The sequence below is a fragment of the Grus americana genome, chromosome 5, assembly GCF_028858705.1.
Source record: "Grus americana isolate bGruAme1 chromosome 5, bGruAme1.mat, whole genome shotgun sequence".
Taxonomy (NCBI): Eukaryota; Metazoa; Chordata; class Aves; order Gruiformes; family Gruidae; genus Grus; species Grus americana.
In genome coordinates, this window is record NC_072856.1 from 11,570,136 (window position 1) to 11,597,692 (window position 27,557).

The 27,557-nt window shown below is 39.3% G+C and overlaps 1 protein-coding gene across 5 annotated transcripts in view; it reads left to right on the forward strand.

The window, feature by feature from the left end:
- Nucleotides 1-27,557, forward strand: part of GALNT18 (polypeptide N-acetylgalactosaminyltransferase 18) — a 336,920-nt gene that overhangs the window by 151,279 nt on the left and 158,084 nt on the right. The window contains exon 1 of one of the 5 annotated variants that reach the window (XM_054827879.1): nucleotides 12,785-12,904. The exons of the other annotated variants lie outside the window; for them this stretch is intronic. Coding sequence (XP_054683854.1) covers nucleotides 12,841-12,904 — 64 coding nt within the window. The 5' untranslated portion in view covers nucleotides 12,785-12,840. Of the gene's footprint in view, nucleotides 1-12,784; nucleotides 12,905-27,557 lie in introns of those variants that run through there. 5 annotated transcript variants of the gene reach the window in all.

Genomic DNA, 27,557 nt, shown 5'->3' on the forward strand with positions numbered 1-27,557 from the left:
TTTGAGGCTAAAATTAATATTGTAACCAATCCCCCAACTGGCTGAGGTTTCTTGCTGCTTATTACTTTTATTCATAAGTTGATTTAAAAAACCCTGCGTGTATAATACTTGAGAATAATTTTTAAAACCATAGTCATATCTGAACGCCTTCTGGTAAAGCGACTTCCTGAATATTGCCTCATAAACTGCACTGAACTTAGTATGGAACTGGGGTCAATAAATCATTTGCAATGAAAGCTGTGTTCGAGTAAAGTGTATATTAGCTAAAGCAAAGGCTGAGTAATGGTGGGTTAACTCATGCTTTTCCACTCTTTTGTTCGTTGCACTAGAAATTGTTTCTTAGCTAAAAACTCTTTTTCTTGCTACATTACACTTTTGTTTCAGAGTCACACATTTAGCAGAGGAACTAGTTGTCTCTGAGGCAACTGCAGTGATTGCAGGGCCAGCTTCTACTGGTAGGTGATATGAAGTCCTCCATTCTGTGTGACTTGTAGGCTCTTGGAGGCACAGAGATAGCAGGCGTGTGTTAGTGATACCGCTGTAATGATAGTACTGTGCCTTCTGATGTGGGAAATGACATGACAGCGGTGATCCGCAGTGCTTCTGCTGCTGCAGTACCAATGAATCTGTGATGCTGTGCCTCAGCCTAGCCCTCCAGCCCAGCTGCGTCTCTTACCCCTCTCTCAGCCGTTTTACGCAGAGCTTGGTGGTTCAGGCGTGGGGAGACCAGCTTGGCTGCTGAGCAGAGAGTCAGGCTGCTGGAAAGCCTGTAAATTCCCCCAACACACACCAGTCCCTCTCCTTGACACTCTTTAAATAGCTTTTGCCCTTCTTGGAAGAATTTAATAATGATGCAGCATTAGTGCTATTGCAATACTTGTTAATGTTGAAAGATCAAAAGATAGTTCCTGTCACTCCTGTGTACAGAGTGGGTCGCCGATTTGGAGGACCAAAGCACTAGAAATACTAAGAATCATACTACGAGACTATAAACTCACTGAGGTGTTTCTTAAAGTCCGTTATTGTTGCAGCTGAACATGTTGACTCTCTTCAGTTACAGAAACTTTATGTTTTTATGTATTTAGCATTTGCTTTCATTCGTTTTCTTTTTCTTTGAGGAACGCTGATTTGTTCTGCATTTCTGACTGCAGATCATCTTTTCTTTAGAGTCTGTTTTCTGTTTCCTTTACAGAATATAGTCTGAGGGATGATAAAATATGTGGGCTACACGCTTTCAGATTGGAAGGCTAAATGTTCGGAGCTTGCAGTGTTTTTGCAGCGTCTGCTATGTTTGCAGATGATAGTCTTGAGTTTCCCACAGTTGTTTTTGCAGTGTTCAATGCATGTGTTGCCAGTGGTGAGAAGTCTGGAAATGAGAGCCAGCAACACACGGACAACTTGTTACTTACACTACTTCAGATGTCTGAACATGAATCGGATCCCTCTGCAGAATGGCTCATTATTTTCTGCAGGTTTGACTGTAAATGACAAGCTTGTGGGTTGTTTTTTTTCTCTTCAGGTTTGAATTGTTCTCATCTTTGCCTCAACACCTTTTTATCCCTTTCTTAACCAATTCTATACGCTAGGGAAATGGCAAATGTTATTGGTGTAGTTGGTAGGGGATGTGGGAGAGAAGATGTTTACTTAACTTCAGCTGCTCTTCTTCACATTCAGTTACCAAGTACATTAAGGTTTCCCATTTCAAGAATGGCTGCTTAATATGTAAGTAGAGGACAGACATATTTTCCCCCTCTGACTTATACTTCAAAGTTTAACAGGTGCAGACAATCTTAGCTGTTTTCATGAAGTCAGTCTGTAAAGATGATATTGCTGTAATAGCAAAACACATAATACGATGGGAATGGGGATTTAAAAAAAAAAAGGGGGGGAGGGTTTTCTATTCACCATTACGGAAAAGTAGATAAAGTGCAGTTTAATATCCCGAAGCAGTAAAGTTGCCTATGGGTATAAGAACATGTGTTCATGTACAGGAACTTTTGAACCTGGCTGTTTGATTTTGGACTAAACTTTAAAAAGGGGAGTTCTCAAAGGTGCTAAGTTTTTACTGCTTCTTGGAAAATAGTTGTCCAGGTGTAGAATTGCCTCCTGTTGTTGTCCTGTTGCGGAAAGCGTTGCAGTGTGAGCTCACACTGAGAACAAGAGTTTGAACACACAGACACTCTATCATAGAATCATAGAATGGTTTGGGTTGGAAAGGACCTCAAAGATCATCTAGTTCCAACCCCCCTGCCATGGGCAGGCACACCCTCCACTAGACCAGGTTGCTCAAAGCCCCATCCAACCTGACCTTGAACACTTCCAGGAATGGAAGGGATTCACAACTTCTGTGGCAACCTGTTCCAGTGCCTCACATTTCTTCCTTTAATCTAAATCTACCCTCCTTCAGCTTAAACCCATTACCCCTTGTCCTATCACTACATGCCCTTGTAAACAGCCCCTCACCATCTTTCCTGTAGGCCCCCTTCAGGTACTGGAAGGCCACAATAAGCTGTCCCCGGAGCCTTCTCTCCTCCAGGCTGAACAACCCCAACTCTCTCAGCCTGTCTTCACAGGAGAGGTGCTCCAGCTCTCTGATCAGCTTTGTGGCCCTCCTCTGGACTCTCTCCAACAGCTCCATGTCTCTGTTGTACTGGGGCCCCCAGAGCTGGATGCAGTGCTCCAGGTGGGGTCTCACAAGAGCCGAGTAGAGGGGCAGGATCGCCTCCCTTGACCTGCTGGTCACGCTTTTTTTGATGCAGCCCAGGACACAGTTGGCTTTCTGGGCTGCAAGCACACATTGCCGAGTCCTGTTGATCTTCTTGTCCACCAACACCCCCAAACCCTTCTCCTCAGGGCTGCTCTCAATTCATTCCCCACCCAGCCTGTAGCTGCGCTTGGGACTGCCCCAACCCACATCCAGGACCTTGCTCTTGGCCTTGCTGAACTTCATGAAGTTTGCACAGGCCCACCTCTCCAGCCTGTCAAGGTCCCTCTGGATGGCATCCCGTCCCTCCAGCACCACACAGCTTGATGTTGTTGGCAAACATGCTGAGGGTGCACTCGATCCCACTGTCCATGTTGCCGACAAAGATGTTAAACAGTGCCAGTCCCAGTACCGACCCCTGAGGAACGCCACTCGTCACTGGTCTCCACTTGGATATTGAGCTGTTGACCACAACTCTTTGAGTGCGACCGTCCAGCCAATTCCTTATCCACTGCGTGGTCCATCCATCAAATCCATGTCTCTCCAATTGAGAGACAAGGATGTCGTGTGGGACAATGCCAAATGCTTTTTACAAGTCCATGTAGTGTCAGCGCCTTAGCTGACAGGGAGTCCCACTTATTTACACTATCTTTTCATCCTTTTTGTCCTTCATTTGACTCATCTTCTGAACTGCTGAGACCAAATGAATTTCTGTTAAATGTGCCCAACTTTCAGGAGAGTAGCGAAGGGAGAACTAGTACCTTAATTTGGCATACATATTGAGCGTGTTAGTGTCTCACATTTGTGTTTTACTTTTGGCTCTTAGCATGAAACAAGCAGGTCTTTCTGTGAACTGCCCTTCAAAAGCATGTGTTCACTAGCAGCACCGCAACAGCCCAAAGAGAGAACAGATCTTCTGGAGAGTAATATGTAGGTAGAAGTTTATAGAGGGCAAAGGGCCTGAGATTGTATTACTAAAGATTTTAACAAACTGTTCTTCAGCAAGTCTCCTCACTTTTTTTCATGATTCTTTCAATTTAGTCTCTTCTGTAATAAATTATAGACAGCCTTGGATTTAGGTTATGCTGAGTACATACAAGAGTTACCATTGTACATGCAGGGCTGATGAATTTAAAATGCATAGCTAGATTTAGTCATTTAATATTGAACTCTCAATTCCCCTTCCACAAATACTCTTAAAAATAGACAGTGATCATGTCTGGCAGGTCAATCAATCTGCATTTGTTTGGGGTTTTTTCTGTTTTCACACAATCCCGCATAGATATGCACATTCTCATTTTCTGTGTATTACAAAATTAGTTCGTATAGAGGCTGCGCTGGAGTCTCTACTGCTCTTGTACAGACTGTCAACTTTGGGTTTAAGCTAGTATCAAATGGCCTTTTTAAAGTCAATAGTGATTCCCATCACTGGCGGGCATATAACTCTCGAGTTCCTCTGGGTTATTTGTACCTTGTCTTTAGCAAATCTATTTGCTTCCTTTTGTACTTTACAGAGGGGAGGAAATTGACTTTCTGATTTTATTACATGGTTTTGTATTCTCAGAAAAACTATTGTCAACTCTGTGGCTGAGATGTTCAATTTGGTGTGTAGTTTTACAGGTACAGTCTCACCAGTGCTATATGAATGAGAACTCTAACAGAAAACCTACTTTGTTATAAGGCAGCTGGGTTTGTATAGGGGAAGGTGCATCATAATCATTATTTTTGTGATATGCAGTCTAACCATAGTAGTTGTATTGACCCTTAAAGTTACACTCCTGTTTATTCCAAAACTGATGTCAAAATGCTAGAGCTTTTCTTTAGCTTATATCCCTCTTCTCATTTTGCTTTCTGAAAGAGATGTTGCTAATGAGCGCTCCTTTCAGCGGCTTAGTCACGTGCTTGTCTTTGAGATTTCTGATGTCAGTGGGGTTACTCACATGATGAGCATTATGCACATATTCTCACGCGGTCTGCGGTCCGGAAAGACGTCTGTCAAGATTGGAATGGAAAATAAAAAAAGGTCTAAGGTCATAACATTACTCCCATTAAAAGCACGTTATCAAAATAGTTCTTTAAAATTTGTTTCCCTTGATGGCTCTTCACATGAAAAAAATACATCTTGAGATTCCTATGCACTGACCAAATTCTAGTATAATTATTCCCATGTGATACTATTGAAAGGAAGATGACTGCACAGATAAAACTTAAAAGCAAAATTTGTCTCCATGTTTTTGGTCCAGAACTGAGAAAAATGAGAGCAATTTAGTTGATCTAAAAAGGTTTACACACAGTTTAAATCTGTGATGCTTGGTTTGTGGTTTGTGATGCTCATCATCTTTCCTGTTGCAAAACAGTTCTGAAACACGATTCATTTACAGCAGCAACTAATGAGTAGACTGGAATTGTTAAGGTTTGCTCATGAAAGCCCATAGAGCTGTTCTTTGCCCCTCCACCCCCATGCTCAATAACTAAAATCCTAAAATGGAGGCAGTGAGATGGGCAGCCTTTCAAGATGCATCGGATTGTAAGTACTAGTAATTCTGACTCCTTTTAATGGGGTGACATCCTATCAGGTGACTCATGGTACTGCTGCCAAATGATCTTTGGTATATGAAGGAGGGGCTATAGAAAACAGCGATCGAATTATTTTTCTGCTTTGAAGGCATCTCTGATAGTTAAAATAAAGAAGGTTGTACAGGACTTCATGAAATGTAATTATTGGTTCACAAACAACATCTTTCTCCTTCGAGGAAAAACACATGCACATAGACATAGCATGGACCTGAGCTACATCCTAAGTAATTTCCAACTGTTTGAAACGCATGCGACCACCATGGTTTTGTGCATAGTTTGCAGTTACTATTCTCATCTGTACTAATGAATGCTACCTGTATAGGAGTAGACGTAAAATGTAGGTCTTTTTATTTTTAAAGAATGTATGACAACAAATATGGGACAAACATCTCTAAGCTGTTCCCACTGAGGACAATTAGTAAAGTTTTCACTTTGATTTGGTTTGTTTGTGAAATCTAAATGGGAGCAGGGGCATTGCTGAATTGCTTTGGATTGTACCCCTTCAGTAGGCCAGTAGAGTACAAGCCTGGGCATCCTGGAAGTAAAGGTAACTCCCTTCTACGTTCTTACTATTGTTTGTATTTTGAACATGGGAAAGAAATCACCCTTCACAATTAGTCTGTGTGCTATCTCACCTTGTATGCAACTGCTACAAAGAATCTCACTCTGTTTTTGAGACATGCAAATTGGTAAAAGGTTATGGCTCCTAATACATATGGCTGATCTTTATAGAGGTTCCCCACTTTCTATAGGAAAGAAATGCTGCAGAAGGGAAAGTATTTATGAAGGAGTTTCAGGGGGCTCATTAACTTCCAGAACATGGATGAACTTCAGGTAAAATAAACATTTAAAGGGTAGCCTTGCATTTTAAGGGACAGGTGGCAAGAGTATTTTGTATCTGCAATTACATTTATAAACATGGCATTTAAGAAACATCAGAAATTATAGAAAAATTTGTCATTTGTTTGTCACTGTTTGGTTGCTTACTAAACAAGAAAAGTTGCTAGTAAGGAAATTATGTGAAAATAGGAGATACACCGTGTCAAACCTATGGAGCAGAAACAGATTGTTTCCAAGGTCGCATTAAAAACAACAGCAAATAAAATTTTTTACTCTCTTGGTTTTAATTTTCTCATACTTAGAATGGGAAATGCTACAAGGAAAGTGGAATATTTTTGAATTGTTAGGAAGAGATTTTGGTGGATCTCATTGCTGGTCTTAGACAGCTTTACAGTGAAAGCGAAGCTGCTTTTTGTGATAATACCCATATGCATGCAAACTGAAAAGCAACCTAGTGATACTGGGTTGCTTTTTTACTTTTCCTCTAGTTATTTCTGCATCATTGCTTCTGTGACTTGAAAACAAGTACTGCAGTAATACCTTTGCACATGTTGCAAATTCTTTCTTTTTGTAGGAAGAGAAAGCATCAGTTCTTAACACTGTTGTCTTTAACTAAAATTAGCAAGTGGCTGTTGGAAAAGTCCTCTGATAACAACTGCAGAGTATCTGACTGCAGGAAATCTTTTGAACAATGGATGACTTGAGAGTGTGTGTGTAGTTATTAACTACTTCAGTAAAAAATCTTGAGGTTTCTTGTTTACTATGCCACGAAATACTGAAAAGGAGTCTGAAGGCTAGTAGTTATTACTTTTTTAAAAAAAAAAAAAAATGTTTATTACTTCTGGTAATGACACATTCAATACTTCTAAACCGGTGTTTGCTTATCCTCAGTTATGAGTTGCAGTTTTGAACCACAGAATCTTAGGAGGCCTCAGCCTCTACATATTCAAGTGTTTTATCTGCAATACAAGTCCTACAAAGGTTATTTCTAATGCTGAGGAAACAGAGTTCTGAGGGTTTTTCCACGTGGAAGGGAGCAAATGACTTGGTAAGCAATGCAGTTGACAGCAGACTAAGCTGTGTCTGCCAAACCTTAATTCTTTTCTTACAGAATCGGCAAGTCAGTCAGTCAGGTTGTCCATACCATGCATGCCCTGGGAGAACACCCAAAGCCCTGCAAAAGGGTGACTTTGTGCCTCAATGACTTCTGCTGGTTTTGAAGCAGAAAGTGCATACACAAGATTTCTTTGTAACTACAGACTGTTACAGAGATGTACAGTCTGATCCAGTAGCCCAAAGAAGTGTTTGTGATCAAGTTGTGTGTTCCTGGCTCCGTGCACCTGGCACAGACTCTTTTGCAGCCAGTGCTTGTGCAAGCCTTTGCTTATGTACATGAGGGGAGAAGGAAGCTGTCTGCTGTGGCTATATCTGTATCTGGAAGTTTCTGGAATAAAAACCAAAGAAGGCATCATATAAATCCATTTTTCCTTTTTTTTTTTCCTTTTCCTTTTTTCTTACCCGCCACAACTGTCCAAGGCACTTCCAGACCCAAATCTGTAGGGTTCAGAAGTGTGAGATGTGGTTTATTTTAATAGTCAGTATTGTACAAGGCCAACAATCTTATTTGCCAAGTGAGGTGGTTCTTTTTCTGGCTTGTGTGTCCCCCAATGTAAATGCTCAATGATCAAAATCCAGTTAAACAGTTTTGTTGAAGAACTATTGGTCAGTAGAGAATTCAGTTTGTTTTTTCTTTCCAAAACTGGCATTGGCTTTGGAGTGCTACCAAGGAAAAATAAATCAAAGTCAGACTTTCATCTATTCTTGTTTTCTCTTAATATGCACTGTTAGGCCTGTGGAATAAGAATAGCCAGGTATTTGCTATGCAAGAAATTGTTTATGAAGCTTTTTTTCTTCAAGGTGAAGCTTTGATATCAAGGTTGATTTTTGTCAAATGTTATTGTTTGCTATGTTGATGTTACAGATTACCAAAGGCCTAGGCACCATAACTAACAGTGTCTCTTGAAATCAGACACTTGAGGTTAAGTCTATTTTTTAATTAAAAAACAGGATAAAGAATGACCTTATTGTCCTTTACCAGAGTGTGTAAATGAGTGGGGAGTAATTGCGTGTTTATTAGATAAGAAGCATAGCAAGACACAAAGGTTTGAACCTTAGACTAAGTAAATTCGGATTAGAGACTAGTTTTTAATGATCAAATTAAATGGCAGGAGTATTATTTAAATTTAACTTTAGTCCTTAATGCTTTTTGTCCTTAAGTAAGGACTGCCATAGCTGAAACATTGAGTTAAGTGCAGAATTTACAGGGTAAAACCCGATCTGGATTAAGCTTTGGAAAGACTGTTTAAGGTACGCTGCAAGTTACTGGGGTCAGTGCAAACCTGGGTGAGATTAGAGAGCTGCGATGTAGGAGGTAGAATGTAATGAGCAGTGGGACTTTCTGGCCTTAGCCTATAAATATAAAGAACTCTTATAAAATTCCTTTGGGCATGGAATTGAAGTATAATATTTTGGAGGCATAGAGGTTCTTGGGTCAGAATAAGGACATAGGTTACATTGTTCCAAATGAGTTAAATGTTAAAACAGTGTCATAAATTAAAGGCACTGCTTTTGCTGTCCTTGCCATGAAGGAGTGAATTGTTACCTGTGGTGAATTTAATGTCTGCCTCACCATCAACATGGCTCTAGTGCTGTTACTTTTGTAGATCGTAATAGTCTTGCAAAGTAAATAGTTTATACAAACAAAACCCTTTAGGCAAATTACAGAAGTCATGATGGTTTTTTGAGATGCATGCCTTTGCATCCAGCTGTGCCTTTTTTTTTTTAATCCAACAAAATTAAGCCTGTTAGTTATCTTTTTTTCCCCCCCTCCTAGAATCCAGCAAAATGAGTGTTTGAATAGTCAGAGCAGCAGCAGCAGCTGTTGATAACACATCTGAAGCTGTATTTTCTAGTTCCAGATCGCTTTACCTAAGAACAGATGAGTGAGTCTTTTTGGTGGTGTATATATGAGAGAAGAATTCTAAGACCAAAAAGAACTTGTACATTATGATTTTTCTTCCAGTTTTTGCTTTCTTGTGACCTGCATCTTATCTTGCTCTGTGCGCTATTAGCACATGCTTTGTTTTCCTTATAGCAGCAAATTCGGAATCTGCTACAAGGAATCACAGATATTACAATAACAGGAATGAGTTACAGACTCTAGAGGTTAGTGTGGAGAATTTGCCCCACTCCACATACCACCCACCCATTTATGTGTTGACTGCTATAATATTTATATGGATGTGCTATGTGAATGTATATGAATATTTATATGAATATGTATGTGCATCCCCCTAATCCATTCTTCAGTGTACACGGGAAAGAGGCCTTCAAATTTGGAGGTGATATCCAAGGAAAAAGTTAGTGTATTAATTAGTTTCATGCACACATATAAATTGGAGTGCAAGGATTGTTAACCATGTATCTGATCACTTTAAACTTTTAATTTTGAGACATTTCCATTCTCTGTGAAGCTGGAAAATTAAATGGTCTCTCCCTGTATAAAATCTAGGCACTTGGAGAATTGTAGAAGTGTGCAAATCCGTTGCTGAAATAACATTTATACAGAGCAGCTGTAGGAGTGCCTTATGAGACACCAGCTTCATGTGAGATGCACAAGGAGATATAAATGATCACCAAGGTGCAATATGTGTGGTAAAGTTCTTCAGCCATTCTCTGTTTCTTGGTCTATTCTGTTTTTCAGGATAGTAGCAGACTTTCAATGGGTTTTCTTGCTCAGGCCATTGGTGTTGGCAAACAAAATGAAGGCAATTCTCTTTAGCATCTTGATATAGTTCTTTTGTTTCATTAACGTGTATATTAGAGTATGTCATGATTCTCTCATATATCATGGGCAAACTTAACTTTTACTATGCTGACTTTTCTGCAGGTTTGCCCAGGTTTGTTCCTAGGGAGAAGCATGGGACTGAGCACAAGAGGCTTATGTACCACCTTTCTTTTGAGTCCGCAGTTTTTACCACCTTCTGAACAGTGCGGTGCGTCTAGCAGTGCTGGGCTAAGGGCATTGGCTGATCCGCTGGCATTTGAGATGAACACAAGACTTTCAAATTACTGCAGCTAGTTCTTTGATCTGTTCTTGCTCTTGTTTGAACATTATTAAGTACTTAATGAGTTTAATGTTTTTTGATGCAAAGAAAGGGAAAACCACATAAAAATGTAGTGTAAATTAAGAAGGAGGAAAAAAAGACTGCAAGATTTCAAGGATATTTGCTGAATGTGTGGCAGTTGGCCTTCGGGGATTTACTGTCTCATCAAGGGACTGTGAAGCAGTCTCTTGTATCTGCGAAGAGAGAACCGTGCATGTTTGTTGTTTTACACAAGGATTGATAAGAAGCCAAATGCTTTGTATCTTATATGTTTTTCCGAGGTGTCCTTGACTTTGCCTGAGAATCTGCTTCTAAATTGCGACCTCCACCAGTCTAGACAGATAGATTACCTGTGCTGTCAGGCAGCTGGGAAGAACAGACCCAAGAAGCACTGCTCTCCCTTTTTTTAGCACTAATAAGTGCTGAATACTTGCTTCCCTTCTTTGTCATCTAGGGGATAGATTCTCATCCCAGCTGCAGTAATAATAATCTATATTAACTTACGACACTGACAAAGTAACTCTACATTTATATTAGTTTGTGATACCATATTATTACAGATAGTTTCATATCTTTACTAAATCCTAGTTTCTTTCTGTGAGATGAGCAGTGTGAGGGAGGAGTTTGAACAATTTCTGTTCCATTTTCTAAAAGCTTTCTGCCTATCCCTTTTCTCCATTAGGTATATTTCTTTGCCTGTTCAGTTGACTTTGGGAGACATCTCAAGATATAATTCCTTTAGTTTATGTTCTACAGATTTTATATTTTCATTTATTTTATAAGCTTTATAAATACTTCAATTCAAAGGTGTTCTTGACTATATTAAGGTTTTTATATATTAAGACTTTTGGCAATTATGATTATGGAGATCTAGAAACTAATTAATTTCTTGACAAGTCTACTTAAAAGTCTTCAGCATTTCATTTCCATGAGGGACATAATATTACAATTAATAAGAATATATGCACTATAGTTTAACTTTGGAGAAAGCATGTTATTCCCAGAGTTGAAAGGGCAATTAATCTTCTAATGAGCCAATATGTTAAGTTTAAATCTTTGTAAATTCATAACAGAGATGTTTTAGCATCCAGTATCCTTAAGGCATGCCAAGACTAGAATGCATTTTCAAGATTCTGACCAAGATAATTTTTGAAAATATTGTCACTTGGGTGAAGTTGTAAGAGCAGCGTTAAAATAATCCAAGTATATTCTGAAGTAGCTAATTAATAGGTGCAACTTGCAAATTCAGATGTAGTTCAGATGCATTAACAGCAAAACCACCACCACCCCTACAGGTCTGAGAACTGGAGAAAGGGTTGTTTCCATAGGTTAAGATCTCTTTTTAGTGATTTTTTTTTTTTTTTTTTTGCTTCTGTCAATACAGAGAGATTTTCAATATGATAGCACTGAAAAAAATGTAACATTTCTGTTTTCTTAGATGCGCAGGTTGTATTTCTATCTTGTTTCTCCTGCTGGGCAAACTTACAGTATTTCCTCTAATAACTGTAATAGTTCCATGTAATGAGTTGGATGAATGAAAAGATTTTTTTAAAAAAATCTTAGTCAGCAGTCCATTTTGATCAGTTTTGATCAGTCACAATATTATATACAAGGTCATTAATTATCACTGTAACCAGATTTCACATGGTAGGTAGAGTGGTATATGGACATCAGGTTTGAAGAAGTTTTACTTACTGCTGACAAAGGACAACTTCTGTCCTCTTCCATGCAAAAATAGCTTTTTATGTAAACAAATATAAATCTATAATCATAAAGCCTGTGAGCCACTTAACATGGTATATTCTCTCCAGTCAGCAGTCACATTTAAAACCACACTATTAAAAAACTTAGGACAGCCTTTTTTTCCTGATACAGGTATAAGCAAAATAAATGCTTATTTGGTGTGCAGACAATCTAGAGAGATCAAGGACAAAGAGGACATGCACTTCTTAAGTGATTTTAACTTCAACAGAATTGTGAAAAAAATTAATTTGTGCTGGGGATAGGGAATTCTATATGATCTATTTGGGTTTGCAAATTTGAAACTATTTTGGGATTGAAAACTCACAATAAGACATGTTTAGAAGTGAACAGTGAGATGCAGGACTCTTCCCCCTTTGTAATACATGGAATCCTCCTATAGCTTTTTTATTTCAGTAGAAGGTACAGCAAACAACCTATGGAAAGCTCTTGCTTTTCTGTTTTGTGCTTTGGTGGTCTGCATTTTTGTTGGTTTAACGTAGCATGCTGAGAATCTGTGGCTGAACTTGTCTGATGTATTTGTCTATGTACCTACCCCCAGCCTCTCACACTGACCAACTTCCTTTGAAAAAGAGTGCAAGCCAATCAGAATCCTCTGGTAAAGTTGATAATTTCACCATTCATTACCAATGCTTCAGTAGCTCATTTTTTTTTCCCTTCTAAACTCTTCTGTGGACTGGCTTCTGCAGCCGTGCAAAAAGTGAGAGTTTAGCGGTTCTATTTATTCCATACTCCGGCTATCTTCTTGGTGGTCAGAATGAGGAGGAGATTTGTCTACTGGCTTCCTGACTGATGTTCTATGAAAATAATTTACTGCGTGCAGCCTTGATCTGGCACAAGGTGTCCTTTAAGCAAGGTTAGTGCTTTTTGCTTTGTTTCTTCTTCATTTTGAAATGCTGGCATTTGCATAGTAGTTTTCCTTCCAGTTTGTTCCAGGAGTTGTCTGTGGCTTTGAAATCATGGCATGACCACAACGAAGCTCATCCTGTTGATGGTCTGTGAGTCGCTTAATAAACTGGTGATATTTTGCAATGCTAAATAATACATATTTACCATGAAAAGAGCAGACCTAATAATTTCTGATACAGTTTTGCCTCTCTGATATACAAAAATATGTTTTGTGGTGTAAAATAAAAGCTTGCATTTCTTTCTGTTATTCTACTAACTTGCTTTTAGTCTTTTCATTTGTAAATGCATTGTACCAGTTTTAACCAGGCGTAGCTCACATGCCTAACAGCATCATTGTTATTTTACAGGCAAAAGTATGCAGAAATTTCCTTATGTGTTTCCATTTGGTCATTGCAATAGGTGACTTGGGCGAATCTTCTCCTCTGTGTCAAATAGACTGCCTGCTTTGGTCCTACAAAATACTGTATGTGGGTAGTATGACATTCCTGTTTTATCTTGTGGACTGTGTTGGCTTTGTACCCGTCTTCCATGGAACGCATAACCTAGATGTTTATGCTGGTGTGCAGAAGGTTCTCTGTCATGTATTGGAAACAACAGAGCCTCTTTAAATCTGCCAGCAGAGAGATTCGTATGTGTCGATGTTGGCTGTCCTGCCTGGAAGGTAAGGCAGGTTGTTAGGAACACAGCTGGCAGAGCACACTGGGCAGCACTGAGGTGGCCACTCTAGTGACTAGGCTGACCCTTTGTATCTGAGAGCAGACCAGCAGTAGGACACTGTTTTGAGCAATTCTTGATAGGTATTGCAGTAACAAAATTGGAGAACAAGGATCCCATCCTCTGTTAGCAATGACATGTTTTTCTGCTGCTAGTGTCATCTCTGTTGCTAGAAAAATACAGCAGCACTGGACAGCTTAGGACTTCCAGTCCACGGGCTCAAAAAGTGACTGAACACCCCATCTCCTCTAGCTGGTAGTGCAAGAGTCTTCTCAGTGCGGGGACACTTACCATTTGGCAGATTTACCGGGGATGTGCAATGGAGAGGATAAGGTAGTCCAGTCCCCATGTCCCACCTCCCTGGCTGCCCAGTTGCCTTTCCGCTTCCTTTGGATTCCGTTGTTTTAATTTCTGAGATAGAGTGATTCCCATTAGCAGAGGCAGTAATTCATTCAGTGCAGGAGTTACTTACAGTACAGCTGTGCTGCTTTGATGATGCCATCTGCCATCCATGGGTAAAAGCCAGCTTCCCACAGCCAGCACATTGCAAGAGAAACTTTTCTTAAGACACCCAAACATTCATGCATAGAGCTTGCACGCTTCATAAAACATAAGAGCAAGGTAAACTGGTGAGCTGTTGAGAATTGCTTAGTTGAGATCTGTATCTTCAAATTGTGGTGCTAGGATCTGGAATAATTATATCTAATTGAGGTGGAATCATCAGAAGCAACCCTGCTGGCCAATTTTAATTTCCCCTCTTTTAGATTAACTACCTAATTCAGCTTTGTAAGGTACAGCCAGCCATGTCTGTCTGGGCATAGCTAGAAGAGAGAAATTACAAATTGCTATCTAAATATATCATCCTCTTAATTGCAGCAGGCCTTCATTCATATTTGATGGGTGTATTTTTGTGTTACTCCTTAATCAAAAAGCTACTGGAACAAAATATTTTTCTGAATGTATCTGTGTCCCAGATCTCTCCTGGTGTTTGCTATATTGCCTGTGTCAAATAAGAGCTCGCAGCACTGTTAAATGGATGCATTGCTGCCAGGACCCAGTATCTGAGGAACTAGAGGTGTGCAGCACAGGCGAAGCTGAAGTGTTATCTGCCATTTCCTGGGCCAGGAGAAGCTGATGAAGTGAAAGCACCCACTGATAAGTTCAGCCACTAAGCTTATGCTGCCGTCTGCGCTGGGTAGTGAAAATCTTGTTAGGACCAAAGGGCAGTGCCAGTCAGAATCATACATTATATCGGTCAAGGATTAAAGCTGTAGATTGTTACGTGCTTATTTTTCAGTAGTACAGAAAATTGTGTTCCGGAGGGTAGACCTCAAAGACATCTTGAGCTGTACAAATCAAGGGAGGAGATTAGACGTAATCTAATGTATGTAACAAGTACTTAAAACTTGGTTGATCTAATAAGTGGGAAAATAAGTTTTGCCCAAGTCTGTTTCAGAGAAGGCTAGTGAGTGCTTTTAATCATACTGTTTGTAAAGTCTTGCTTCAATTGATTTCTTATTTAAAAAGAAAATTATTTTTAGAAAGTCATGTCTCTTTTTCCACAGTTAGTGAGGGTACCGATACTTTTCCTCATAGTTTGGCCATGCTTCCTTGTGTCAGCCAATGCTTGCTGAGATGAATCGAAAAAGAATCATAGAATGGTTTGGGTTGGAAGATCATTTAGTTCCAAACCCCCTGGTGCGGGCAGGGACACTCTCCGCTAGACCACGTTACCCAAAGCCTCATCCAACCTGGCCTTAAACATTTCCAGGGATGGGGCCTCCACAACCTCTCTGGGCAACCTGTTCCAGTGCCTCACCACTCTAACAGTAAAGAATTTCTTTCTAACATCTAATCTAAATCGACCCTCCTTCAGCTTAAACCCATTACCCCTTGTCCTGTCACTACACTCCCTGATGAACAGTCCCTCACCATCTTTCCTATAGGCCCCTTTCAGATACTGGAAGGCCGCAGTTAGATCTGCCCAGAGCTGCCTTTTCTCCAGGCTGAACAATCCCAACTCTCTCAGCCTGTCCTCATAGGAGAGGTGCTCCATCCCTCTGATCAGCTTTGTGGCCCTCCTCTGGACTCTCTCCAACAACTCCATGTCTCTACTGTACTGGGGCCCCCAGAGCTGGATGCAGTGCTCCAGGTGGGGTCTCACAAGAGCCGAGTAGAGGGGCAGGATCACCTCCCTTGACCTGTTGGTCACACTTCTTTTGATGCAGCCCAGGACACGGTTGGCTTTCTGGGCTGCAAGCACAACACTGCCAGCTCTTGTTGAGCTTCTCATCAATCAATACCCCCAAGTCCTTCTCCTTGGGGCTGTTCTCAATCCATTCCTTGCCCAGCCTACAGCTGTGCTTGGGATTGCGCTTACCCACATGGAGGACCTTGCACTTGGCCTTGTTGAACTTCATGCGGTTTGCATGGGCCCACCTCTCAAGCTTGTCAAGGTCCCTCTGGATGGAAAGTTTTCTCTGAAAAGACCTGATAGATGAACTTTGCTCTAAATACTGTTTATTTGAATGCACTTTTAGCTTCTTAGCAATAAAATTTACATTGGCCACTTTCTTATTTTGGAGTCAATCTGCCCCATCCACAGTGTGCAGAAGGACCACAGTCCCTGGACTGAGGAAAGACTGTGTTCTACACTATAGTCCTTTTCCAGTGTACTGCAATTGCAGAGTTTTCCCACTGGAATGAGGTTCTCTTTGTGGAAAAAAGCACGGGGAGTGGTGAGTCAACTGAAGGGTGATTAGGTACATTGCAGACAAAAGTTGGTTTTCTTCCAAAGCAGAAGTTTCTTTACTATTGCTGGAGGCAGCATGCTGGAGCTGATGGACCAGAAATCTTGTCTGATAAAGTAACTCCTTTGGATTTTTTTCTATAATACTGAATAATAGTCTTAACACTGTGTGAGAGCAGTGTCAGTTTACAGTGGTGATTTAAGTCATTAACAAATGGCAGCTATTTCCCATCTGCCATTTATATCAGCTCAGAACCCATACGCAGCTTAGAGTTGGTTGAGCGGACTAACTTTTTCTTAACGTTTTTGCAATAACAAGCAACTGTTTATCCCATTTCAGCTTCAGGCTTTTTTCTCCAGATGTGGTTCTCATCACTTTTGTGAGAAAAAAGGAAAAAAGCACAAAAAAGATACAGACACAGAGCATGTGAGCTGTGTTGATGACTTCTATGGGACTGTTCATTTTCTAAAGCAAATCCCTGTGTTTCTCCAAGAGGGTGAAGAAGGGGCTAAACGAGGCTCCTGTTTCAAGCAGCCAGGCAGTTGCACAGCCTTGCTGTCCCGTTTGCCAGTAACATTCAGTTTCCTACAAAGTTGGTGTGGGATGGGCACTGTTGAGGTCGCTTACAGCTGAGTGATTCCAGGATAGCAATTCAGCTGTTATGGAACAGCTGTTGCAGATCTGAAAACAGCTTAAGGGTGTCAGATCATTAATCTCCATAGACTGTTGTCAGGTTCCTTAGTTCAGTGAGCCAGCTTATGCTCAGAGAATACCTGTTTCTGATGAAGTCTGTCTTGGGCATTTCAAGCTAACCTACTCTTCCTGAAGTCCTGTACCATTTCCAGAAGTAATTAGGCACTCTATCTCAGTAATGCAATTACAGTGGCTCAGTATTAAGGGAAGAAGCATAGCTGAATCCTTATCAGAAAGTCAGACGTGACACACAACACCCTGGGATAACTGGGAGATGAGCTGAGCTGACTTTGAAGTTGTGGCTCAGATGCCTTACCCCCAGTGATCATTTCAAAGAAAACTGATCTCTGATGACCACCCAGTAACAGTCTTCAAAAATGAACAGCAGTCCAGGCTTGATGTCATTGTGGATATACAGGGTACTTAAAGACTGTGTTGATTTCAGCAAGCATAAATGGATGTAAGAAGCACTTATAAAGATAATTAGGTGTTATATTTAACTGGAGTGGAGATTATTAAGGTGTTGGATGTATTTATGCATATAACATTTTTAAAAAGCAATGCATTATTCGGTCTACAAGGCATTCAGCCTGTACTGCTAGTGTTAGCTGTTCTGCTGCTGCCCAGAGCCTGGCATTGCTTAGTCTGGTGGCCTTTATTTGAGTAGCATCAACTAAAATAGAATTGCTATGCTGGGTAACTTTTATAATAGCTTTGTGTGATAAATAGGAAGGAACAAAAACTCTACTTAACAAAAAAAACTTGCTTAATTGCATAAGCACAAGGGACAAACTACTGTTTTTCATGCAAAAAATATTGTGGTATGTCAGCATGTTGGCACTGGTAGTGAATAAGTTATTTAAAATATGTATACCAGAAATAGAAAATAAGCTAAGACATCATATTTCAGACTGGGAGCCTATCTTAGATGGCTAAAAAAGAGCACAAAATAATCCCATGTAGTTACAATTTTGGACTTTAATGAGAAGTGAATAAAAAATGATTGTGGACTCTTTCTGTAGGCAGCTGTTAAGCAAGTAAGTTTTTAAACACTTCTAAAAATTTTTGATTAGCAAAACAGCACAGTGTAGTAACAAGAGCTTCAATGTCAACCTTAGGCATGAATAAATATATAGATATGCTTTAATGGTATTTCTGAGGGTGGTGTTGCTCTAACTTTCTTCATTAATGATCTTTCAAAGCTAAGTGAAGCATCATTACAGAGGTTAAATCATTCTCTGAACAGCACAAAGGTAAGAAGACGGAGTTTTCAGTTTGGGGGGTTTATACTGCTGGTGGATTTGGAAGGCTGCTTTGTAAAGAGAACACCAAACTGTGCAAGTTCTTGGATGTGGCTGTGAAATCTCTGTAGACTTAAAAGCCCATTTCTACTGTGTCTGATTGCTTTCCAAGCAAGCATAAATATCTTTTCGTAATCAACCTTGCTGGAAGCAGAAGGCTTAAAGTTACTGGTGGAATTAATTCTGTAATACTTCTATAGTGTATTAGTGCTCCTGAGAAAGAAAATAATAACTAGAGAAAATGGCCCAAATCTATCTCCTGTGAAAACTTTATTTTTCAAAATGAAAGCTGCAAGTATCTTTTGATTGTTTTTTTCCTTGTTTGTTTGTTTTCATTTTGGGTTTGGTCTTTTTTTTAATCCCTTGTGTAAAGTGAGAGACCTCCATGTCCTCCACTGCCTTTGGTTGAAGTATAGCACCAGCAATTCATACAGCTGGCCTTTTGGCCCATCCTTAGTCTGTTGAGACACAAAATATTTTAAGTGGAAGTAACTAATGATGTGCCCAGTAACATGGCTGCACAATACTGCATGGAGGAAATGTTACCCACTCACCTTGCAAAGCAACTGCTGGTTAACCGAGTTGGGACAAGTCATAGAGAGGACCAAAGCTGGTCATTGCTCATGACCCCCCCGAGCTGTGTACCTCTTGGTACCAATTTCTGTCTCTCTTCCACTAAATGTACGCAGAGATCCTGAAATATGAAGTATGCTATTGGATCTATAATAGCTGCAATGCTGCTAATAGCATCAAGCTATTAACCAGGGAGAGGATGTTTTTTTCCTTGGATCTTAGCTATTGTATTTGGTTGTGATTTAGGGGATAGATCAGGATAGTGTCTGACATCCCATAAACGCACATGAATTTAGTCAGGGAAGATGCTTCATTGGAAATTGAATTAAATGCCCTATAGATAACAACATCTCTGATTTTGCAAAGTAATTTAGTGCTCCTCTGTGACTGTGACTTATCAATGGGACTTAACTCACAAATTACACATTCCTGCTTTTTAAAAAAGCATACTATTCAGGATGTGTTTGAGAAATATTGAGAAAAAGGTAAATTGGAAAGTATAATGTGGGTCACTAATTAAATTATTTTAAAGTTTATATTGAAATGAATAAAAGCAAAGTCATCATTGCTTTTAAGAACATACTCCATTTTAATGAGAAGCAGTTCTCTGTTGTTCTTATTTTGGATGGCATAGAAATGTATTGCTGTTTAATGGGAAATGCAAAACTGTTGGAATATTTATGCTATGACTCAAATCCCCTGTATTTTCAATGAATGAAACCTGGGCAAATTTCCTGAAGAACTTCAAGAAGGGGTATTAAGCCTCGTTGAAAGAAATTATGTTTGTAAATGTTGAAATTGTGAAATACTGTAGAAGTGGATGTCTGCAATTTGTGTTGTTTTCTTTCAAGTAAAAAAATGCCATTGAAATACAATAATTGCATATTTTTATTTATATAGTCCTGTATTTTAGCTAATACTGCAAATACTTTCTAATGGGCTTAGTGCATGTAATTCAATCCCCTCGGGCAGAATTAAATGATAACAAATGGTGCTAAGGACTTACAGCAAGGTGTAAAGATCTCTGGGATGAGGCATTAGTGTTTGTGCATCCAAGGCACTTAAAGCTGAGTTATACACTTGATATTATATCTAGGTATTGTTAATTACATTGTAAGACTGAGGTCTTAATCTGTCAGTGTAGTGACTTTCATACCACGAGAGCTTTATCTTGATGTGAGTTTTCAGAACGTATTAATCAATTTGAGGCTTGTAACTCCATTAATTTTGAGTCTTTAAACTGTAGTTTAGGAAAAACTCAAAGGGATTGTATGCTACTGGAGAGAGAGTGGCTTTTCAGCATTGTAGAGTATTTCTCTGCAGTACCTCCTATTCCGCTAGCATGATGCTGGTGCCTTCAGTGTTTTAGAGAGGTTTAGTTACCAGGTGCATGCATCTTCAAGAGATCATAAATAAGTACTGTAATAAGAAAGTATGTGGTTTTATTCATGTCTGTTGTCAGAGTAGTCATAGTATTAATGCAGTCCATGACTTGTGGATTCCTTTTGGTTCTGCTGTGTTGGTTCCAGAACAAGGAGATGCAAAGTGAGATGCTGCAGTATGAGTTGAATTGTCAGGCCTGCTGTTTGTAGGGTTTGCTTTGTTTCAGAAAAGGAAAACAAACCAAGTTATCTCAAGCCCTGTGTTTTGTGCTGATTCTCATTCCTGGTGGATCTCATTATCAGCCACCAAACCAGCTTGTGATTGGGAAAGCATTCTACCTGTCTGATGCACCCGTAATAAATAAAAATAAAATTGCATTTTACCTCTACAGTCCCTCCCACCAACAGCTGGGTTTTCATTCTGAAGGTAATTGATAAATTCAGGAGTAGGTGGAATGAAAATTATTTTGGAAGGAAAGACAGAACAGCAGTTTTCAAAACAGCACATTCAGAGATGTGGTGCTTTTACAAGTATTACTGTAAAATGAGTATGAGCAAATACCATGAAGATTTTTCCTATATCATAGTGACACACATTCTCAGTAAATACCAGGAAGGAGAGCATTGCCAGTTGAAACTGTTACGCTGAAGTTCACAGTAGGCATTTACTTAGGTTCTGCTTTAATTACAGAGAGAGTTTCAGTTGTAAAGTTGCTTTTCAGTTCTCACTGGATGTATTTATGTAGATGGTATAATCCCGTCTTCTTGAAATAGAATTCTTAAAAAATGACTGTGTTAATAATGCAAGTTCATCATGGTTTTTAATTTAAGAATCTTGAGGTGCAAATGTCTCTAATGGAAAGAAGAGCAAACTCCGTGTAGAGCACTTAGTTTGCAAAGAATTCAGCATCAGAATTTAGTATTGCTCTTGAGTGTAGTTATCGGGGAGTGAAATGTGTGAAAACAATAAAATACAAATACAACACATTTTAATGGAGAAGTCAGACAATTTAAGAAAACTGGAAATCTTTTAATTAATTTTTTTCCCAAAACTGTTCATTAAAATTTGTAAGTGCTTAACTAAAGAAAACCTTAATTGAAAGTGTCAGAAGTGATCCATGGCTGCGTTACAATTTTCTTGTTCACGCATCGTTTCCTTTACCATTTAGTTGGATAAAAACCACTACTTATCTAACCTACTCAGTTTGGACACAAAATGTTCACCCCATTTTCTTTGTGTTAAGGACAAGAATTAATATAGGCTTGGATTGAAAAAGATAAGAGTTTATTGGTTTGGGTTTTTTTTTTTCCTAAACCAAAATCAGTGTTCTGAACAGGTGGCCACAGGACAGTTTCATGGATGCAAAAGACTTTATTCCGTGGGTACTCTTTTTATGCATGACTCTGATTTATTAATAAAACAGTTTCTGCAAAAGGTGAGAGAAAGGTATTTTAACTCCTGTAACAACAGCTTTGCTAAATACAGATAACAGTAGTAAAATGGATGATAGAAAAATCCTTAACTTGCGTAGATAAAGGTAGTAATCTAATCAACCAGTATTGTTTCTAATTAATTGTATCCAGTATATCTTGCTATTCTCACATAGATTTTTGTGTACAGCATAAACATTTCTCAAGAAAAAAGTTAATGGATACATATTTTTCATGAGTGTGCTACTCGCTTTGTGACTTCAGGAAGCGAGTCAGTTATAAAGCTCGCTTTGAAAAAATACATATAAAACCTTTATACTGTACTACACAGTAAGTTATTTAGTACTTATTTAGACACATGAGGTTTTCATCAGGCTCTCTGTGTAGTTTTACAGAATTAGGTGGAATGATTCTGCTTTATGCCAGCTAAGAATCTAGAGATGTAGCAGTCACACACTTCAAGGCGTTTTTTTTTTCCTGAAGAATCCCAGCCTCTGAGAGCTCTGACAGAAACTGGCCTTGTCTCTCGCTACACTTGTGGAGAAACAGTACATTGAAATGTAAGAACCTCTTAAATAATCCAGTTTATAGAATACATTCTTGGGACTTTCCAGACCTTGATGCCTTCCTCTGAATTATAGATATATCTTATAAATGTCTTGCAGCCTATGTGGCAACACCAGGAGAAACTGGTTTTTAGCAATTTCTAATGGAATAAAAGTTTTTGTGTGCTTTGGAAGCTGTCAGGCAAGTGTGCCCTGTGCTCACCTGAGCTACTTTGCTCTGTAATGGTTAAAATTAGGGCTGAAAAGTTCGTTCTTTGAGGTGTCAGCAGGCAAGACAACCCCTCAGAACTCAGGAGAGGAAATTTATCTGTTGTGTCCTCACCCTGCTCTGCTTATCAAAATGTTTTCAAAGATTCATTCAGACATAAGAATATTTTAAAGGGAAATCACCTCAGTCTTAGCCCCAAACAGTCTTCCTCAGGGCAATATAGGATTCATCTGTCTTTTGAAGCTGACAGTTCTATCAATTTACATCTTCTACTTTACAGTTGCTTTATATTTTGAAGAAGAAAATTCATGGTCATTTTTTGCAGAAGAAAACTTTCTGGTTGTCTGTGCAGCAAGAGATAAAGAATGAGTTTTGAAAATTATAACAATGGAAAACTAGGCTAGCAGGAAAGTTTCCACTATGCTGTTTTGCTGGGAAGCGTGGAAATTGAAAGTCTGAACCTCAATGGAATAGTCATGAATTCCAACCCTTTTAACCCTAGTGGTTCATCAGGTATCTGTTCTCACAAATTAATATAATTATTGTATTCTCAATACGTAGTTTCATGAAAATATTGTTAAGCCTTAGTACAGTGAAGAAATCCAGTTTTTGTTGATGGCTGGTAAATGCCATGCCTTTGTTTCTGAAGCAACCCTACACTGTCCACAGAAATGATCCCCTACCAAGTATATTCCTTTACTGTAAGCTTTACTGAGAAATGAATGCTAACTGTTAAACACTAGGACCAGGTCTCTTTGCATATTGTGACTCTTAGAACAAATGTCATCTGGACTAAAAATAAATCCCAACTGGAACTTGGGATCCAAGGAACTTGGATCCCCAAAAAACCATGAATATGGAAGAGCATTTTATTTCATCTGTTTTAGATGGAGGTTGCTGAGTGCAGAAAAAAATAGAAAAAATCAGTAATTTCACATTCTGGCATGAGGATGCACGTAATAAAGTCCCTGGGTTATAAAGAGTTTGGTATGTGGAGTTCCATGAAGAAACTGATAGTTGTCTCTGTTTGCCTAAGAGCAAAAAAACCTTTTATGTATAAACAGAGTTTAAACTGGGAATTGAAACACATTGCGGGAATATAAACTGGTTTTTTATGACTGTTTTTAATGGTACTTAATGGAAAGCTATTTATACAAATCAAATAGCACACTTGTCTGTGTGACTGCCCCCTTTGCAGCTTGTTGGCCGTGTGTATTTCTTTGTTCATGGAGAAAAGGAAAGGTTTGCTGACATAGCACCCCTGAAAGGTGCTTGCTGTTCATTCAGCAATGGTCTTGGGATTTCCACGATGGAATTTATTCATTAAAGTCCTTCAGTGGGCCTCTATTCAAGAAGGAGGTGAGAGTTCCCTTTGAAAACAAGAGGTGTTTTACATTTGCATCCTTAAGAGGTTGTTACTAAACTTGTCTTTAGAACTATGTAATGTCATACGCAGGAAGGCATAAAAGCAAGTCGCTGTTGGCTTGCGTTTGAATGCAAGGATACCCAAGTGACATATAAATTCAGTAAGATGTACTTTGCTTGGAAATTTATCTTATTTATGCTGTCAGTTCCATTTCTTATGAGGTGATGAGTTGTGCTGAGTGCCTCTCCCCCCACCTCCCGTGAAAGCATTAATCTGCAGGAACTTGAAGACGTCTTCTTGCGACTCCCAGTGCTGTTTTCTGTGTCACATGGTAGGAGTCACTGCAGGCAGGTCACACAGATTAACATAATCTATGTTGATCTGAAACACCACAGCACATACTGCAGATTAGTTCCTCACTCTGATTACAGCTGACCTCTTTTTCTGACATGTCCTTACATGTTACCTGATAAAGAATGTAAGCCACAGTCAAGCGTCGTATTAATTACCCTCTTTAATACCTGTCATGCTTTGACCTTTTGGCACAGCCTCACTAAGAAAGTATAGTACAGAGATTCAGAAGGATGTCTTGTTGAAAACTGGAAAGACATCATATGGTATTCTGCTTATTTTGCTTCATTACTAGGGCTCTCATCAATGAATACCTCACTACTATGAATGAATACCTTCCCTCTCACTATAGTAGTAACAGAAACACAACAAAATTATACCTCACTGCTGTAACAAAACACAGTGATAGCTCTCCCATTTAAGATAAAGTGAAAACACATGCATTTTTGTTTAGCCTCTTTCAGGCCAATACACAAGACTAAAATGCTATTTTTCTGAATTAAGTCTCTGTAAATACCTACAACTGACGTGTTACGTGCATTTAGTTTGTGCATGACCAGCGTTGCATGAGAAATGAAGGGACTTGCATTTCTCTGGCCAGATCTTCTCCTGATGAAAATACAGTTCTGGGACTTCAGCTACAGCTTTTGTGTGTCAGAAAAAAAACATTGATTACCAAGCAGAAGCAGATTGAGTTTCTATTCCCAATTTTCGTTTTACTTTGTTACTTTTTAAAAATGCATGATCACATGTATTTCGCAGGATCAGAATTTGCTGCGTGGATTTTGGTTGATAAGTTACATTGTATAGTTACCTGCTTCTGAAATTGTCAGTGTGTTATATAATGTATGCATTGTGTAATGAGCACTGCATTGTATAGTGCATAATGCATCGTATAATGTATGCATTGTATAATGAATATAAAGCTAATCGTATGGAGGTTTTTCTAGTCTGTTGCCCTGTCTCTGGCAGCAGCCAATGCGTGTGGAGGAAAGAAAAAATGTGTTAAGCGGTAGTTTCCCTGGAATATTCTTCCGGCTTTCAGCAATTAGTACTTCAGGGAATTGCCAAGGTAGGTACCACACACAGTGAAAATAACCACTCAACCTGAAAGTATCTGTTCCGCTTGTGAATTCATGTAAACTATTTGTCTAAAACAGCCTGTGATAATGAGCTGTATGACATAGGTTACACTCTTCTAGTTCTGACACAGTTAAGTGGGCACTAAAGTAGCAATAAACAGGTAAAGCAGACATACCTGTTTCTTTATAAAATGACCCACAGGCCAACATTATCATATCATACTTTCATCATATACTTTATATCACATGGAATATTTTAATCAGCATTATGAAGAATCTTAAGTTCACGCCTGTTAATTTCTTCAAAATTACAGAGGAAAAGGAAAGAAAGTTTGGAAGATTTCTTATCTTTGCCAAATTTTGAGTTTTAATTTTGAAATACAGATAAGTAAGCTTTGCTGTAGACTATCATACAGCACCAAGAAAGTGTATTTGCATGTGACATGCATGCTAGCCATTACAGTACCTTACAGTCTTTCTCTAATGGAGTTAGATGATAGGCAGAAATATAGTTATGTGAAAAGGAATCAGAGTATCACCTAGAAGAGAAGAAAGTATGGATTTCACCATTAAGTTTGATGACTAAGTTTTGTGAGATACATTTTTATTCTGTTTATAAGAATCTTAGAATCATAGAATATCTGAAGTTGGAAGGGACCCATAAGGATAATTGTGTCCAACTCCGTGCTCCTCGCAGGGCTACCTAAAACTGAATCACATGACTAAGAGTGTCATCCAGATGCTCCTTGAACTCTGACAGTCTTGGTGCCATGGCCATTTCCCTGGGGAGCCTGTTCCAGTGACTTGACCACCTTCTCAGTGAAGAACCTTTTCCTGATGTCCAATCTGAACTTCCCCTGACGCAGCTTCATTCCATTTCCTCATGTCCTATCACTGATCACCAGAGAGGAGATCAGCACCTCCCCCTCCACTGCCCTCCTTGAAGAATTTGTAGACTGCGATGAGGGCACCCCTCAGCCTTCTCTTCTCCAGGCTGAACAAAGCACATGACCTCATAACACTTGCCCTTGAGACCTTTCACCATCTTGGTCACCTTCCTCTGGACGCACTCTAATAGTTTGATGTCCTTATATTGAGGCACCCAAAACTGCACACAGCACTCAAGGTGGGGCTGCACCAGTGCAGTGTAGAGTGGGACAATCACCTCCCTTGACCAGCTAGCTATGCTGTGCTTGATGCACCCCAGGACATGGTTGGCTCTTTTGGCTGCCAGGGCACACTGAGTCGTATTCAGTTTGCCATCAACCCAACTTCCCAGGTCTCTGCAGGGCTGCTCTCCAGCCTCTTGTCCCCCAGTTTGTATGTATAACCAGGACTACTCCATAGCAGGTGCAGAATCTGGCACTTGCTCTTGTTAAATGTCACATGGTTGGTGATTGCCCAGCTTTCTGCTCTATCCGGATCTCTCTGTAAGGCCTCTCTACCCTTGAGAGAGTCCACAGCACCACTTAGTTTAGTATCATTGGCAAACTTAATGTACATTAGATTCCTGCATCCAGATCATTTATAAAAACATTATAGAGCACTGGCCCTAAAATTGAGCCCTAAATTCCATCCATTCTGTTGTCTTGTCTCAGTACTCATGAAATTAAAAAGCAGTTTCTGGTCTGTAGTCCCAACAGTACTGATGTCTCACTCCCCTCTCATTCCAGCTGAATGGACAGAGTCACAAAACCAGAGCTTTACAGAGACCTCCAGCTACTTAAATAGATATTCCTAATTCCTTGCAGAAAACGAAAATGAGGCAAAACAACGTATGTGTTGTTTAAAATTAGGCAGACTCCTTCCGTTGGATTACTGCAGCAATAAACAAAGGAAAATGTACAATTTCAGGCTTTTCAACTGGTAATATCAATTACCTGCTGAGGTTATGGGAAAAGAAAACAAGGTAACTATGTTTACATTTTATTTTAGTTCTAGTGTTTTCCTTCTGTTTCAGCTCACAGATACTTTTCTCTTGCTTTTTAACATTTCATCCAGAAAACTGTCAAAGAAAATTTAAAAGTTTAATTGATGTTCTTGGGGGTTTATTCCTGTATTGTCTTTTTTCAAGTGCGAGAGAATGCTCTACCTTCTTGTTTTGAAAGCTCTGGCCTAGACATCTTGGGAGGAGGAAAAGAGGAAAAAACAGATGCAATATAAGAAAAGAAAAAACACTAATA